General features: G+C 34.4%; 1 protein-coding gene across 7 annotated transcripts in view; it reads left to right on the top strand.

The window, feature by feature from the left end:
- KYNU (kynureninase) overlaps window positions 1–8370 on the top strand; it is a 128701-nt gene extending 120331 nt beyond the window's left edge. For all 7 annotated transcript variants that reach the window (XM_088021730.1, XM_028123807.2, XM_028123809.2 and 4 more), the window contains 2 exons: window positions 4444–4674; window positions 6055–8370. In XM_088021730.1, the coding sequence (XP_087877856.1) occupies window positions 4444–4674; window positions 6055–6192 (369 nt within the window). In that variant the 3' untranslated portion in view covers window positions 6193–8370. The remainder of the gene's footprint in view (window positions 1–4443; window positions 4675–6054) is intronic.
- The last annotated feature ends 7936 nt before the right edge of the window (window positions 8371–16306 follow it).

The raw sequence follows: 16306 nt of genomic DNA, 5'->3' as shown, positions 1-16306 counted from the left end.
TTTAAGTAAATATGTATTAAATGATTATATGCTATATAATTAATTTTGACACATATACTAAGTAAGTATATTTTGTATACATACATAAAGTAAAATATATTTTAGGTAAATGTGGGGCTTTTTTGGTAAATAGAGTTTCTAACAGAGATTTTAAGAGAATTTGACTTTTTAAATTTAAAATGTTTTAAAGTCATCTAGTTTGTGATATTTTAGGAAATCCTGTTGTTGAGTATTTCAGAATGAGTGACTGGATAAAGGCTTCCAGAATCTCTTCTAAATCTAAATTTTAGTATTCTGTGAACACGCATAGCAGTTTCTCCTTTTGGCCACTGGATGGCAGTGTCAAGTTCTTTTTTTTTTTTTTTTATACAACTTCACCTCTAGACAGTGGTGGTAATCAACTCATTTCACTTCATCCCAATTTAAAAAGCACCTACTCAGTGTGACCACTAGATGGAGCTTGTGTTATTTTCGCTTTTTGGCCGTTTTTTTTTGTTTTGTTTTGTTTTGTTGTTTTTTTAAGTGAAAATAGACCCAGTAACAAGATTTTTTTAAGCCAGTGAAAAAATTTCTTAAATTTTTTTTGGGGGGGTAGTGAGGGAATCTGCTTAGCAAGTCAGATAATGATATTTGAATTGTTTTTATAGTATCTATTCAGAGGAACACTTCTGTTAAATGTTTTATAACGAAATAAAATTTTGCTCGCTTTGCAAGTTTGTATCAGGAAAAAAATGAAATTCGGTATGAAAAGCACCAAGGTGTATCTTGGGAAGAACTAGTATTTAAGGTTTTTCCTCTGATTTTCCTTATTTTTGCAAATGAGTTCTCAGCCAGATCTAGAAATTTTAGACACTCTAGTATGTTTCTGCAGTGGACTGGTTTCAAGTATTTACCCCTTCTGCCATGAAAAAGAAGTCGCATTCTCAGTTTTCCTACCACTGGTTCTCCAGGCTGGCTTGAATGATAAAAAGCACAGAAATGGGGGGGGGGGGCGCTTTTATTTATTTATTTTTTAAGTTTTATTTACATCATTAGTTTTTGATGTAGTGTTCCATGATTCATTGTTTGCGTATAACACCCAGAAAGCACAGAAATTTTTGTGACCACATCACACTGTATTATAGTAACCTAGACAAGGTTTTTGTTTTCAGCTGGAATCTGAAGATTATTTTTTTTTTCTTTAACACTGAAACTTAGCAAAAAGACCCTAAGAGCCTCAAGAAGTGGAATATATACTTCTCTGGAGCAACTTATCCCTTAAGTATTTCTCTTGAGCCTCTTAGAAATACCTTACTCAAGTTTTTCGCCGCTGAGGCTCCATTCTAACCAAAATTAGGTAATCCAACGTTGTGTTTGAGAAAGTGTTTTGAAATCCTTCCTCCCCATTATAAATTGCAAAATTCTGAAGTTACAAAACAATGCATTTCTTTGCTTCTTACTCTTTACATAACCATTAAAATGTTCTACTCCCTAGACGCCATGTGAGTAAGCCCGAGGGCTGCTGCCCTTGTTTATGTTATAGCCTTATAAGAGATAGGTGATTAAAGTTCGAATAAATGAGAGATGGATGAATGAATCAAAGTGCTTTTCCTTGTAGCTACTTCTCTTTCAAAAAATATCCTACATAGTCAAAGACCAACTGGAAGAGCGATTCTAAACTTAAGAATCAATGTACACGGATATGATATCAGTTTGACAATATGATTTTTTAAAAATATTAATATGGTTTTGTTTATAATTACATGTGCATTCAATTGAATGATAGTATGAAAAATAGCACTTTATAATTAGTTTCAAACTGTCTTTTTCTTTATATTATTGGCTCTTAATCATTTGTACCACATATTTATATAGTATAAATACAAACACATATGGTACAAATATGGTACAAATTTTATATATAACAAAAATGTGGATCAAGGGAACCTAGGGTAGGAACCAGGAGGCATATACTCTAGTCCTCACTGGGACACTAAGTGTGACCTTAGACAGGTGACAGCATCTCTTGATTATATGTACTCTTGAGTCCATTTGTCTCATTTTTAAAATGAAGATGTTTATAGCAGATTACTTCAGAAATCTCGATCTTCTACCTGCTAACTTGAAATTAAAAATATATTTATTGTATTTTGAACGGTCATACTTGTATGCAGCGATAGGTAGACAATTTTTTGACTCTTTCAGTATATGAATTTATAATGAAATAAATAGCTCCAAAATACAAAACTAGAGCATTCAGTTCAAATATACAGAAATGTACTATGTGTTTCCTCAGAAAGTTATTAGGCAGCCAATTTCAAGAATTTAAGAGAAAAAAAATGTGACACTTGAAACCATCATATATCCTTATTTTTCCCATTTAAACTTCTCTAACTTTTCTAGCTTTGTATTCATTTTTCTCAGTAAGAAAAATAACCCATGTCGTTGAAACTCTACCAAAGACTGTTATAAGCTGATTATTTCCAAACTAGAGTTTTCATTTTTTTCTAATTAAAAAAATACTCTTTCTCAATATGGAAAGCATAGAAATAATGAGAAGCCAAAACGAAAAGAAGCTATTTATTCTATTCTCCAGATAACTCCTATTATCCCCTCTTAATATTTTTATGTGAGTCCTCAGAAGAGACCTTCACACCCTCTGACAGGATTTTGAGTGCCTCACAATGCAGCCGTCTTTACTGTGGTTTAATGATGGAAAATGGTTTCATATTTAAAAGTTATTTTATTATCAAAGAGTAATCGTATGTTAAATTTGAGACTATTTGTTCCTAAAAAAATCGGTTTCTAGCTATCAGAGAAATCTGCAAGAACAAAATCTCCTTTAAAAATAAAACAAACCTATAAACTTAAGTAAGATTCCCCAAAGTCCTACTGACCTATGAATACAAATGAAGTATCATTGAAAGTAGTACTTCACACCTTCCTCCTACCTGTACCTTACTGGGCTTATAGCAGAACCAGAAAATTTTTCAGAATTATTTATAAATCAAATGTTCCTTGAATTGCTATTAATCTCCAAAGAGAAGACTGGAAAAATTCCTCTCCTATTCCTGTATTCCTGTCCTCCAGCCAAACCGCTGGTGGGTCATGCTTTGCCTCTCCCTGCTCTGCCCTCTGTGAGAATTGATTCTTGATCCAGGCTCTCTTGATCCAAAAGTTAGCTCTGTTCCCTCGAGTCCACCTTGTGCCAGATGCACTTACACTTTGTTTTACACGGGGGAGTGAAGAGATGCCTCCTATCAAACACAGCGTAACTCGGGCTACCTGAGTAACTTGAGTTACCTGCTTGTACTGCCCATCCCAGATACCTCCTGAGGCTGACATCAAGCTCGACTTGCAGCCAATCTCTTCCAGAGTCTGCGAGGTCTGGTTGAGGACAGAGACAGATGCCATTCTATCCTGTTCCTCCCGTCTTCCTTGGATACTGTTACCTTCACTACAAATCCCTCAGTCTCCTTCAGCCAGATCTACAGGTCCCGTGCCATATAGATCAAGGAAATCTTTGCCCAAATGGTTTGACTTCTATCAGAATGCCTGCTCACACATGCCACATGTTTATACAGAAATAACTATTTTCCCAAGCTTCATAAAGTCTAGATGTCACTGAACGACCCTGTCTTTGCTCTGTGGCATAACAATAACATGATACAGAAAAGGGATATTAACTGACATGCCAGTGCATCATGCTCCGTTTGCAGTTTATTCAGTTCTTATATGTAGGATATATTTTTAAACTCTACTTGACCTTAAGAGATAAGCTAAAAAAGTATGTCTGTTTTGACCTCTAATGTTCCAACTCCAGTTATTGTGTGCACTTGTCACTCATCTTAATATAAGACACCTTAGGCAGCAAATGGTAGTATTTTCACACCAGTGCTGGAGTTTAGCAGGGGGAAAAATGATGAAAGAAGAAAGAAAGATAAAAAGAGAGAGAGGGAGGAAGACACACACACACACACACACACACACACACACACACACACACAGAAGTGAGCCTAATTGCCTTGGTACTAACATACATATTATCTAACATGACTTGCTTCCCTGTCTGACAAAACTTAATTTTATTATTTAACTGCTTGTTTGCTTACTGTTACTGAGGAGATTTAGGAATTGGTAAAACAGTTATAAATAATATTGGTCACACTGCCTTTCATATGTACACGAGTATTTAGCCCTTATTATACTTCTGCGTGGACCAAAAGCTATATCTGAATAGAAAAAAGTCCTCTTGATTATGGTTTTGTAAAATGGTTTGGAGGAAAAGGTTTGAATTTCATGATCTTTAAAAGAGGACATGTTTTTGCAAAGGATTATCTAAAATGGGATGTTTTTGGAAAGGTCAGAAGTGGACATTTCCTTTTTTAACATGATTTTCACTTAATTTTTTCTTCTTTGTAAATCAACAAGACACTGTTAATCAGATTGTTTCTCACTCCGTAGATCTTTAAGCAGGCAACTATGAAAGCATTGAGGAGAAAATCTATTTTGCTCACCGGTTATCTGGAATATTTGATCAAGCATTACTATAACAAAGATAAAGCGGATACCAAGAAACTGTTTGTGAACATAATTACTCCATCCGGCATAGAGGATCGCGGCTGCCAGCTTACACTAACATTTTCTGTTCCAATAAAATATGTTTTCCAAGAACTAGAAAAACGAGGAGTGGTTGTAAGTATATCTCTTGCTTTGCTACCTGGTTTTCTCTCTGAGTTGCATGTTGGGGATAAAATTTGGGTTCTTCATTTAATTTACTGTTGCATGTTATTTCACATCGGTCAGTCAGTGAGGTTAGATTAAGTGCCAACTAAATATTCATCACTGTGCTAATTGAAGACATAGAGATCTGTCATTTCTGATAAAAGGTAAGAAGCCACAAATTATGAATATAGGAACCAGTCTCCCATAATTTATTCGTTCTTTACATTACAGTTTGAGTACAAAAAAATTGTTTCGTCGTAATCAGGACGTTTTCACTAGTGAAAGCCCAAATATGTATATTTATTGAATACACAGAATTAAAGAACATAACATAGTGGAGAGGAAGAAAAGAAGTCCATCTTACTTAGTTGTTTGATTGAGCCAAGTCGTTTTCAACCTTGTCATTTTAGTAAAAAAAGAACTGTAGACACACATCTCAGCGGTGTTAATGTTGTATGGATTTTTTTTTTTTTTTTAACCCTTGGGCCTAAGTGATCTATTTCGTCTCTCTCAGAAAATAAGCATTAATAGGGTCATTTCAGGAAAACTGGTGGTCCGTGGATCTACTTCCAGTGACGGTGTAGTTTAGGAATTTCTCTGCTCATGTGGTCCTGTCACTTCTGAGGAGAGGTTAGCTCAGATTCCAGAGGCACAAATCCCTATGTTAGTGTTCCACATCCAGTTCTACCATTTGTAAGCTGTGTGCTCCTGGGAAAGATAGTTCACGTCTACTGGCTTGAGTGTTTCCATCTGGATTTGGAGGGCAAAAATGCCTCCAAAAGTGGTTATGAGAATTAAATGGTCCAGCACACATAAACCATTTACTGTACTGTCTAACTCACAGCGGCTGTTTCTTAAAGATTAGTCATAGTGATCTTCCAGCTAGACCAAGTTATCTGGGTCCACTTTGTGACATTTCAGGGATACAGCCAACTCCTTACAGGTGAGATAGAGATTAAAGGATCAAATGTAAAGACTATTGACTAAAACTCTCCAAGTCTCAGTGAGGTTCTCATTCATTTAAATGTGCCCAAGGGTTCCAGTCTCTCCAGAGTCTCCCCACTGATAAATTATATCCATGACTTATCGGATGCTTCAAGAAGGTGATTGCTGAGTAGACTTCAGGAAAATGCTTTGGATACTCATGACATTCATTCATATTTTAACTATTATTAAGGGGAGAGTTTCCAATAACATAGAAACATGTTTTACTACAAGTAAAAAAATGCTTATATATTAAGTTTTAGGGAAATCGGCATGATTGCTTTATGTAAGTTTATCTTGAATGTAGATTTTTTTCATTATGTGAGTAATGCTAACATTATTGTGACTTTATTCCCCCCCCCACAGTGTGACAAGCGAGAACCAAATGGCATCCGAGTGGCTCCAGTTCCTCTCTATAACTCTTTTCATGATGTTCATAAGTTCATCAGTCTACTTGCTTCTGCACTTGACTCTGCAGAAATCAAAAATAACAGTGTTTTCTAGAACAACTTAAGCAAGTGTTACTGAAAGCTTCTATGGTTATTATTATTTTCAAATTTTAATAATTGGAAGTCTTTCAAAACAGATTATACATACCTGGCAATGAATTATATACTTTACAGAAAAATCTGATATATTTTTTCCAAGAGTCTGTTATCCTGAGGAATTCACATGTCTGTCCAATTTCTTCATGCTTGGTGGATCAAAGTTCTCACTGGTCCAAGTATTATGTACATAGTCTTAGCTAGCTGTCACATTTCGTGGTCAGTGAATGTTTTATGTTGATGTAATTTGTAATTTGACTGACAACTTCACAATATATGTGCAATTTTTTGTGTCAATTTTAGAAATGTTACTTTAGTTTTAATTTACCAAAGAGTTTCTTATAGTCCCTGTAATTTCACAGTCTGATATATGTATGATTTTGCAATATTCCATCCAACTCTAATCTAGGGAACAGAAAATACATTTTCTAGGGCAGTAGCTTTCAAATGTTTTGTCCACAGTCCACACTAAGAAATATATTTAATATCAAAGACTAGTATTTATATGTGTTTATGCCTTATTTTATCAATTCTAATATACACATTTTATCATATTTTAACATCTGTGAAAGAATAATTTATTTTTCAGTTTTCAATCAATAGTTCTTACAGTTGCCATTGACCATTCTTTCATGTTACCATCCCTCGCATTAGCACGCTTCTCACAATGAATAGATGATTTTTTAAAAATGGCATATAGAGCAAAAGCAAAAGTGTCATAAATTATTTGCCCATGTTCTATTATTACTCATTTTATCTCATTACAGCAAGTGTTGGTTGAAACTTGTTAAGTTTATTTCCCCACCAACTCTTGGGTCCTAATCCATTTTACAAGGTTGTCCCTTTATTTGGTGTTACTGTAATTTCTTTTTAATGGGGACTTGCCCTTGTAGAAGCCTGTAGATGTTACCCTGTCTCTCAAATAGTGAAACAAATCATTCCAAGATACTTGCGATTAAGAATTCGGATTAGCAATGAGTGCGTCATCTCTTAGCCTCTAACCTGAATCTATGGACCTTTCTCCCCACTAGGAAAACTACAGTTACACTCAACCCTGTCGGACTTCCCTGTTTTTCAGCTGTTGATGCTATAACCACTATTCATGAATTGGCAAAATAGTCTACGTTTATATACCTGGGCAGCAAGAAGGAGTGACTACAATATAATTAGTGCCCCTGATGAACAAATTTGAATGAAATTAACATAGACAACCACTAGAGTTAAATAAAAGATGCAAAATGACAGCAATACCAGCACCTACTTGTATGTATTGAGTACTCACCCTGTACCATGTATGGCGCTGATCTATTTATATGTTAGCTTGCTTTATTTGAGTGGCTGCACAACTGCTTTAGAAAAGCTTCCCCCTCCAACTTTTGGCAAAACTCATCTTTGTGGATGGAAAAGTTCTCAGAATCCTAGAATTCAACCCCATACAACTTCTTGTAAAAGGAATCATTTTGAATCTCACAGTGGTAAGCAAAACAGACATGGTTTCAGTTCTCAGGGAACACGCTGCTTAGTGAGGGAAATCCGTGGTAAAACATATAAACACCCAGGTAAATCTATGATTACAAACTGTAGGTTTTATGAAAGAAAAACAGATGATACTATAAAAGTCTCAAGGGTATTAATTAGATGGTCAAGTAAGGGGAGGCATATGAAGGTGCTTGTAAGTTTAAGTTTAAATATTATGCTAAAAATTAAAAAAATATATCTTGCTAATCACATTAAAATTACATCAAATTATGTATACAGAATAATCAGTACTATGTCTTCATCACACAGGATAGGAAGCAGAGTTTTAGAAATTCCCTTTCTCGGGGCCCCTGGGGGGGTTTCAGTCGTTAGGCGTCTACCTTTGGTTCAGGTCATGATCCCAGGGTCCTGGGATCAGGCCCCAAATCGGGCTCTGTCTGCCTGCCACTCCCCCTGCTTGTGTTCCCTCTCTGTCAAATAAATGAATAAAATCTTAAAAAAAAAAAAAAAAGAACAAAAATTCCCTTTCTCCCTGCTTGTATTCCCCTTCCTCCCCAAATCCAGAGATAACCATCAAATCATATTTTGTGTTAATCATTCCCTTACTTTCATTGAAGTTTTATACCTATGTATGTACCAATAAAAATATATTAGCTGATTTTGCCTCTGTGTGAACTTTGTGTAAATATGATTGTATTGTATATCTTCTGCTTCCTTTGCTCAACACCAAGTTTTTGAGATTCATCCATTTGTTACATACAGCTTTTTATTCATTTTCATTGCTGCTCCATGTTCTAGTATATAATTGGAGTTATTAATTATTTAATTATTTTTGGAGTTACTCATTTATTCTACTACTAATGAACATTGAGTTTTTTCCAAATATCTTTAATGTTGCAACAATGCTTCTATGAACATTCCTGGTACACAGGTTCAAATTTTTGCCTTAGGACATATAACTCTGAAAACGTCAGGTCATAGGACACACACATGTTCAGCTTCACTATGCAGTATCTAACTCTCCTCCAAAGCGGTTGTACCAGTATCCATTCTAACCAATAGGAAATGAGAGTTCTCTTCTCTTGATCCTTGACAATAGTAGCTGTCGATTGCTTTTGTCATGTACGCAGGCTAAAACAGGGTGATTACTAAAATAGCAGAATGAATGTATACTTCCACACAAGTAGAAGGAGAGACAGAATGAGGACATACACCCTTCAGTTAATGCTTCAGAAACCATCCTTAATCTGTGGATTGAGCCAAGATTAGTAGAATTGTACCTGAGTTGCTCAGCTCTTTCCCTTCCCATGTTGTCCGAAGTTTCTCCTGATGAGCTCCCTTTCAATAAAACATACTAATCCAGGGGCACCTGGGTGGCTCAGTCGGTTAAACATTGGACTCTTGGTTTCGGCTTAGGTCATGATCTCATGGGTCCTGGGATTGAGTCCTGTGTGGGGCTCCATGCTCAGTGGAAAGTCTGCTTGAAATTCTCTCCCTCTCCCCCTCCCACCACACACAAATCTTTAAGAAAACATATGAATACAAATCCCAGCCTCAAACTCTATTTCTAGGAAACCCAGTCTGAGATAGCATTTCTTTCATGTAGTGTTAATAACAATAAGCCTTTTATATTCTATATCCAGTATATGATAAATTTCAGTTTTCAGTTTTGTTTCTGTTGGTTTTCACAAATAATGCTTGTTTCCTTATGTTTATTCTACTTGTTAACTTTAAGCCACTCATTTTATTGATCCCCTTGGAATTCTTTGAGAAGTGGGTTACAGTGTGTCTTTCCAAAGATACTCATTTTTGCTTCTGCCAGTTACTCAGGGTCATTTCAGACACAAGAACACTTAAATTTTTTTTTTTTAAGATTTATTTGAGGGGGGAGGGGCAGAGGGAGAGGGAGAGAGAAACTTAATCAGACTTCCTGCTGAGGGCGAAGCTGATGGGGAGCTCCATCTCATGACGCTGAGATCACAACCTGAGCCAAAACCAAGAGTTGGGTGCTTAACTGTGCCACCCAGGTGCCTCTAAAATTTTTGTTTTCAGTTTTTTCAGATCACATGGATAGTATGAAACTGGATGTATTAATCCTTATGAGGGCCAATTTAGAGTTACAAACTCTCTGAAGATGCTAATTTTTTTTGCTGACCTTTTGCATATTCTTCGGTTGCCAATGTATGTAGGGTTTCTTACATCAGTTTTTTTAGTTGGCTGGTCCTGAGCTTGTTCAATGTCTCATTGAGTTATCAGCACTGAAGCTCAATGACTCTAGGATGTGGCAGAAACTTTTAGGACGAAAACCTTACTTCTACTTTCCAAGTTCCTGCTTTTATTTTATTTTGGGGTTCTTAGAATTTCTTACTTTTATGCCACCTCATTTTAAAAGGCTTTTTTGCCATTGAGTTTTTTGTTTTCCAGTATCTAATCCCCCACAATATGTTAAACTGTCATGAAATGTTTTATGACTAAAAACAAATATTATGCACTTATTTTCTTTGTAGAAAATGAATTGTACTTAATAATTCATGCACACTTATATAAATGCAATTCTTTTATAGTGATGCCCTTGGGAGCTATTTTAATACATAGAGCTGTCTGTGTAACACTAAATTATACTTATTATGCAAAACTGACTGGGGAAAAGGCTGGGTGTGAGGTCAATAACTAAACTTCAAATTAAAGAAGCAAACTTTTTCTACAGTTATTTTCTGCTAGGTAACTTTCTACTTACTCTTGAGGTCAAAACTGAGTTTACATTCAAATTGTGTTATGCTTTTGTTCCATAAACTGAAATTGCTAGAGCACTGATTTTTAAGTAAATGGGTTTTTGCATCATCCTAAGAAAACTGCAAACACCTTGAAAGCATCATATCATAAAACACAACATTGGAAATCACCGAATTAAGGCATCCTGTAACTAAGATGATGGGTTTGATGCTCGCGTGGGTCACTAGCATCTGTATTATGTGTTTTCAAAAGATAAAATTTGTTTTCTGCCCTCTAGTAATATTATATTTTAATCTCAGCAAGACGTATTTTCAAAGAACAAAATAGTAAAAAGGATTATTATGAATTAATGAATTTAAACATTTATGGTGTGTTTTGGTTTATTCCAATTATTTTTATTAATGCTCTAGTTTTCTAATTTCTGACTCTTTAATATAGCTCCTGAGTCCTTTTGATATTATCTTAACTGTTTTTTAATATTTTTTGTTGCTTTTGGTGTGAGAAGATGTAGGCTCACCTTGTATATTTCCTATCTCAATCTTGACATCACTTGTTCCTCTAAGAATATCCAGTTCCTTTTGGAGGAAAATGATATTTAGAAACCATAATCTTAACAGTAAAAGTGCTCATTATAATTGAATTAATCATAGTTTCCAAGATTTTCAGTTGGCAGAGTTAGGAAATACATATTTTAAGAGAAGTTGTATTGTTATTTCATATATTTTTAATTTGGGGTAACAAAATTTTTTATTTAACTTTATCTCTTAGCAGAAAATCTTGGTTCTAATAATATTAATTACTGGTTTTATCATATATATGCTATAATTATCATCTGCATATATACATAGTTTTAGAATTAATAATACCAGAGCTATTATGAACAATATGATGAAAGCAGTTTAAATTTTTTGAACATTTTTTTAATGTCCTTACAATACATCTCACTAGGAATAGTAAGTCAGATTACTGTGTTTTGAAGGCAATGTAATAACTTTTCTCTGTATGGTTATAACACCAGTTGCATTCTTAGTTAGGTTCAGTACTTGGGAATCTTTTTCAATTTTCATAGATTTTAAATTTTCAAATTTAGTTCAAAATTGTGTAAAATACTTAGATGATTTCAACTTCAAATCTACAAAGCGAGATGTACTCAGAAAAGTCTAGTTTCTGTCCCTACTCATCACACTATTTCCTTCCCACTAGCTGTAGTATTTTTTCACGTTTTAGTTTATCCTTCTATTACTTTACATATCAGTAGAAGTCATGCCTATAGATAAAGTCTCATTAAATATATGTGTGTGTGTATTACCTATATATAATATATACCTATAATACCTATAATATATATAGGTGTATATATACCTATATATGATAAATAAGCCTAATATATAAATAATACATATAAATAAAATCTAGGTATATACATGTATTATAATTATAATATTACAATTATAACACACTTCTTTCTTAGATAAAAGAAATATAGTAGCATATTATAAATATGTTCTTCCACTTTGGAAAAAACACTTCTTTACAGAAAATTACAGTTAATACTTAAGGAAGGAATAATAGAATTAGAAGATAATTATTTTCAATTCAATATAATAATTGATTCAGGCAAAGATCAAAAATTAAAGGAAAAGTTGATGAAAAACTACATAGTGGGGCAACTCACTGAATGAAGCAGGTACCACTAAAAATAGTAACTATGTCCCTGATGTGCAATATGAAGGAGGCAGCATCACTTGTGCAGTTATCTCAGGAATTTATAAGCCTGAATCCAATCAAACTTTTAGGGCTGTTTTCCAGCCAAAAAAACTATGGGGCATAGAGAAACAAGTTAAATGACCCCACAAAGAAGCAAATGCAGGGCATGCTACATGCCAGCTGATTGGGTTTCCTCAACAAGTCAATGGCATGAATAGGGGAGAGGTGAGGGAGAATGGACTGTTCCCTTGATAGTGAAACCAAAGACACATAATAAGTAAATGCAATTTGTGGACTTTTTTTGGACCTTGATTCAAAGAACATCTCACTAGGAGTAATAAGTCAAATTACTGTGTTTGAAAGGCAATGTGGTAACTCTTCTGTGTATGCTTATAGCAACAATATAGCACCAACAAAAATACATTGCTGAGAGAATTGAGAACATATTATCGGGGAAAGAATTTTTATTCAACTTGTTAGCTATGACAACTGTACTTTGGATGTAAGAAGATCTTAATATTTCTAAAAAGATATACTCAGCACATGGGAATAAAATGATGCAAAATCTGGAGTTGGCTTTGAAGTTCCTCTGCCTCCTCTCCCCCCGCCCCCCAAAATACTAACAAGTTACCACAAACTTAGTGGCTTAAATCAACACACATTTATTATCTTACAGTTCTGTAAGTTTCAGTGTCAGCAGAGGTCTCACTAGACCAAACTCAAGGTTTTGGCAGGGTTCCTTTCTGGAGGCGTTAGGGGAAATTCCATTTTTTTTTTTTTTTTTTTTTTGCCTGTTTCAGCTTCTAGAAGTTGCCAATAGTCCTTGGCTCTGATCTCCTTCACCTTAAAGCCAGCCCTGTTGTATCTCTTTGACACATTTTTTTCATAGTCGCATAGCCTCCAACTCTACTCTTCTGCTTCCCTCTTCCACTTCCAAGGGCTTTTGTTACTACATTGGGCCCAACTGGTTAATACAGAATTATCTCTCTGTGAAGGTCAATAGATTAATCTTAATTCCACCTGCAGTCATAATTCTCCTCTGCTATATAATGTAAAATATTCATATGTTTTGGGTATTAAGACATGGACATCCTTGGGGGTCATTATTCTTCATACCACAGGAAGAAAGGATGGATGGGAAGAAGGAAGGAGAAAAATGTATATGACAAAATCTTGATAATTCTAAAGAGTTTTAAGATCCTCTCTACTTTTGTTAATATTTGAAAAATAAGAAACAATAAATTGTGATGGCTTAGATAAGAATCCAGGACACCTGCCTCAAAAATCATGATTTTAACAAAATCATGTATATAATGTTTTCCACCCATATTGTTATGATGGAAACAATCCCTTCTGTCTCCACATGTCAAAAAAATTTATCTGTAATTTTCTTATGATGGATTTTGAAAGGAACATTCTATCTTACATTATATATTTATATGTCTTTTCTCCCTATCTTAATATAACTTGGTTAGTATTTTGTGTGGTTTTTGTTTTTGTTTTTTGTGTTTTTTTTGTTTTATTTTATTTTTTTATTTTATTTTATTTTACTTTATTTTATTTTATTTTAGTATGCCCCTCAGTACTTACCACTGTGTTGAACATACAGTTAGGCTCTTATAAACAGGTAAATAATGAGAAACGTATAGTTATTAACAAGTCAAATATGCTATCCATTTTTACCTTGAGGCCACCACTGGTTATGTTAAGTTTACTATCACATTGCATCCTCCTTTGTCTTTAAAGGGACTCAAAAAGCCTCTTCCAGTGCCCCATGCAGAACCAAAGTTAAGAATGATTCATATAAATCAAATAAGAATAATATTTTAAAGCATGACTTCTCAAAGGAGACAAATGAACTAACAATGAATTCCTGGGTCTCTGTTGAAATTTCAATCACATATTCACAATAGTATTTTAGTGAAAAGAACTGCATTTTTGTGCCAATATTTACTAAACAGAGGTCTTAATTTTCTCTTTCCCAGTTTGTAAGAGCTTCACTTTATGCAGTTCTCCTTGCATTCTATTGTGTTAAAACAGCAAGCTTGTCAAGAATGGAGACATTGCAGTGATATATGCAGAGTCTATGGGAGACATTTTCTCTATGGGTTAAAGTAAGTAGTTGGATCAAAGTCAGGACATAGATGCTACAGCTGGTCTAGGAAAAAATGGCAATTAAGAGGAAAAAAAAGAACAGAAAGAGAGAGTCACAGACAGTCTTTTTTTAGGAGGCAACAACAGAACCAGACTGTTTGAAATTGGTAACTGACTCCAAATGTCACATTTTTTCACTGAATTCTAAATAATATTGCTATTTTATAACTGTTACTTGGTTGTATTGATGGCCATATTAACTTATTTCGTAACAAACTTGCTACATATATTTTTATACAGTATATATATTTGTTATCTTTTTCTTATATTTCTCTCAATAATACTTAGATTTGAAGAAAAGCATGTTAAAGTTTAGAGCGTATTTCTTCGAATGGCTTTCAGTTCAGTCAAAGCTGACACATTCATTGTGATCAGTTTTTGTACTTCTGCTAGTACATGTGTGATTATCTATTAGAAAATACCGAGTTCTTTAAAGATAAAATGTAAAACTGTAAAATAAGACAAGAAAGCTGTTTTCAAGTACTTCCTCTGGGAAAGTTGTACAAGTTACAATCATATAAGGAAACAAAATTAGTGTATGGTAATCCATATTTCTAGGTAATATTACGTATCTATCTCACAAAAATAATAGTAAATGAATATAAGTGGCATAAATATAGAAAGGCCCCTCAGATGATAAGGGACCAGAGTGCATGAAAGTGTCAACACACTTTCAAAGCTGGAAAGTAGAGGAAACGGACAGCAGGAACCTAAAACATAATTCCTTGCGTGACAAGGATATCAAAGAGTAGCAGTCTGACTCAGGTCAAAGAACCATGGAAATGGTTAGTCATTGGAGGTAAAAATTATTTCTGAAGGCCAGGTGCATGTGGGATGAGAAACAGGTGGTTGAAAGCCTGTAAAATTCACTGCTGGACCCCAGATCTCTTCCTTCAGCTTGTGCAATCAGAATATTGCATCTTTCCTTTACTTCTAGAGAGGATGGACTACTGTAGTTCTGGGCTTAGGGACATGAGGACAGCTGAAGAGATGGATGAACCATTTGACTGAAAATGGAGTGATTCCGTGAGATTTTGCATTCTCAACGGTAGAAGTCCCAATTCACTTCCCCCACTGCACTCCCAAGAAGTTATGCATGCACCCAGGATCATATCCACATTCCTCCAGCCCTCCTGAGGAATATGATTATAGATACCTCTCTGGGAAAACTGTCCAGTCCGATTGATAAGAGCTACAAATCCTTGTATTGAGTCTCACTGTGGTACAATGCTGCCTACCAATCAAAAAGTTCTACCCCTGAACAAAAGGCTTGCACCTGGGTTTTAGAGTTCCAGTTTTAAAAATGAATGAACACAAAGTATCACCACACATTCGACAATAACATTTAAAATGAGGGATACAATCCAAAAGAACAAACAGAAAACAAATAATACAATGGAAAAAGAAAGAGGAGAAAGTGGGGAAAGTTATAATTAATATCTTCCAAGAGAAAAGAAAAAATTATGGAACAAGTAAACTATACACTTAAAGAAAACATAACAAGGAAAAGCTCTTGAAAATTAAAAATAAATTGGAAATTAAAAACTCAAAGGAAATTTTGGAATATAAAATTGAGGAATTATCTCAAAAGCAGAACAGATTATACAACTACAAGATTAACACAAGAGGTCAACACCTGTTTAAGAGTACTTAAAAATGAGAGAACTGATAAAATAGAAAGGAAGAAATTATGTAAAAAGAAGAAACTCTTCAAGAACTCATCCCAAAACAAAGATATACCTTCAGAATAAAGAGGCTCATTGATTTTTAAGCATAATAAATTTATTTTTTAATGTAAATTACATCACAAGAAAAAAGTAAGACATTGGGGATAAAAAGAATATTCTAAACTTTACAGAGAAAATTAGATTATGCTAAAAAATCAACAATCATAACAATATGGGGACTCTAATCACCAAATGTGAAAGATAGAGAATAATGAAGGATGCTTTTGAGATTCGGATGACAAATTATTTCCAATTTCCAAGCCAAACTATCAA

The sequence above is a fragment of the Eumetopias jubatus genome, unplaced genomic scaffold (assembly GCF_037043125.1).
Source record: "Eumetopias jubatus isolate StellerSeaLion01/CBP00866 unplaced genomic scaffold, mEumJub1_p1.0 scaffold_3, whole genome shotgun sequence".
Lineage (NCBI taxonomy): Eukaryota > Metazoa > Chordata > Mammalia > Carnivora > Otariidae > Eumetopias > Eumetopias jubatus.
Note: the sequence above shows the minus strand (reverse complement) of the source record. Positions and strands in the feature narration are given on the sequence as shown.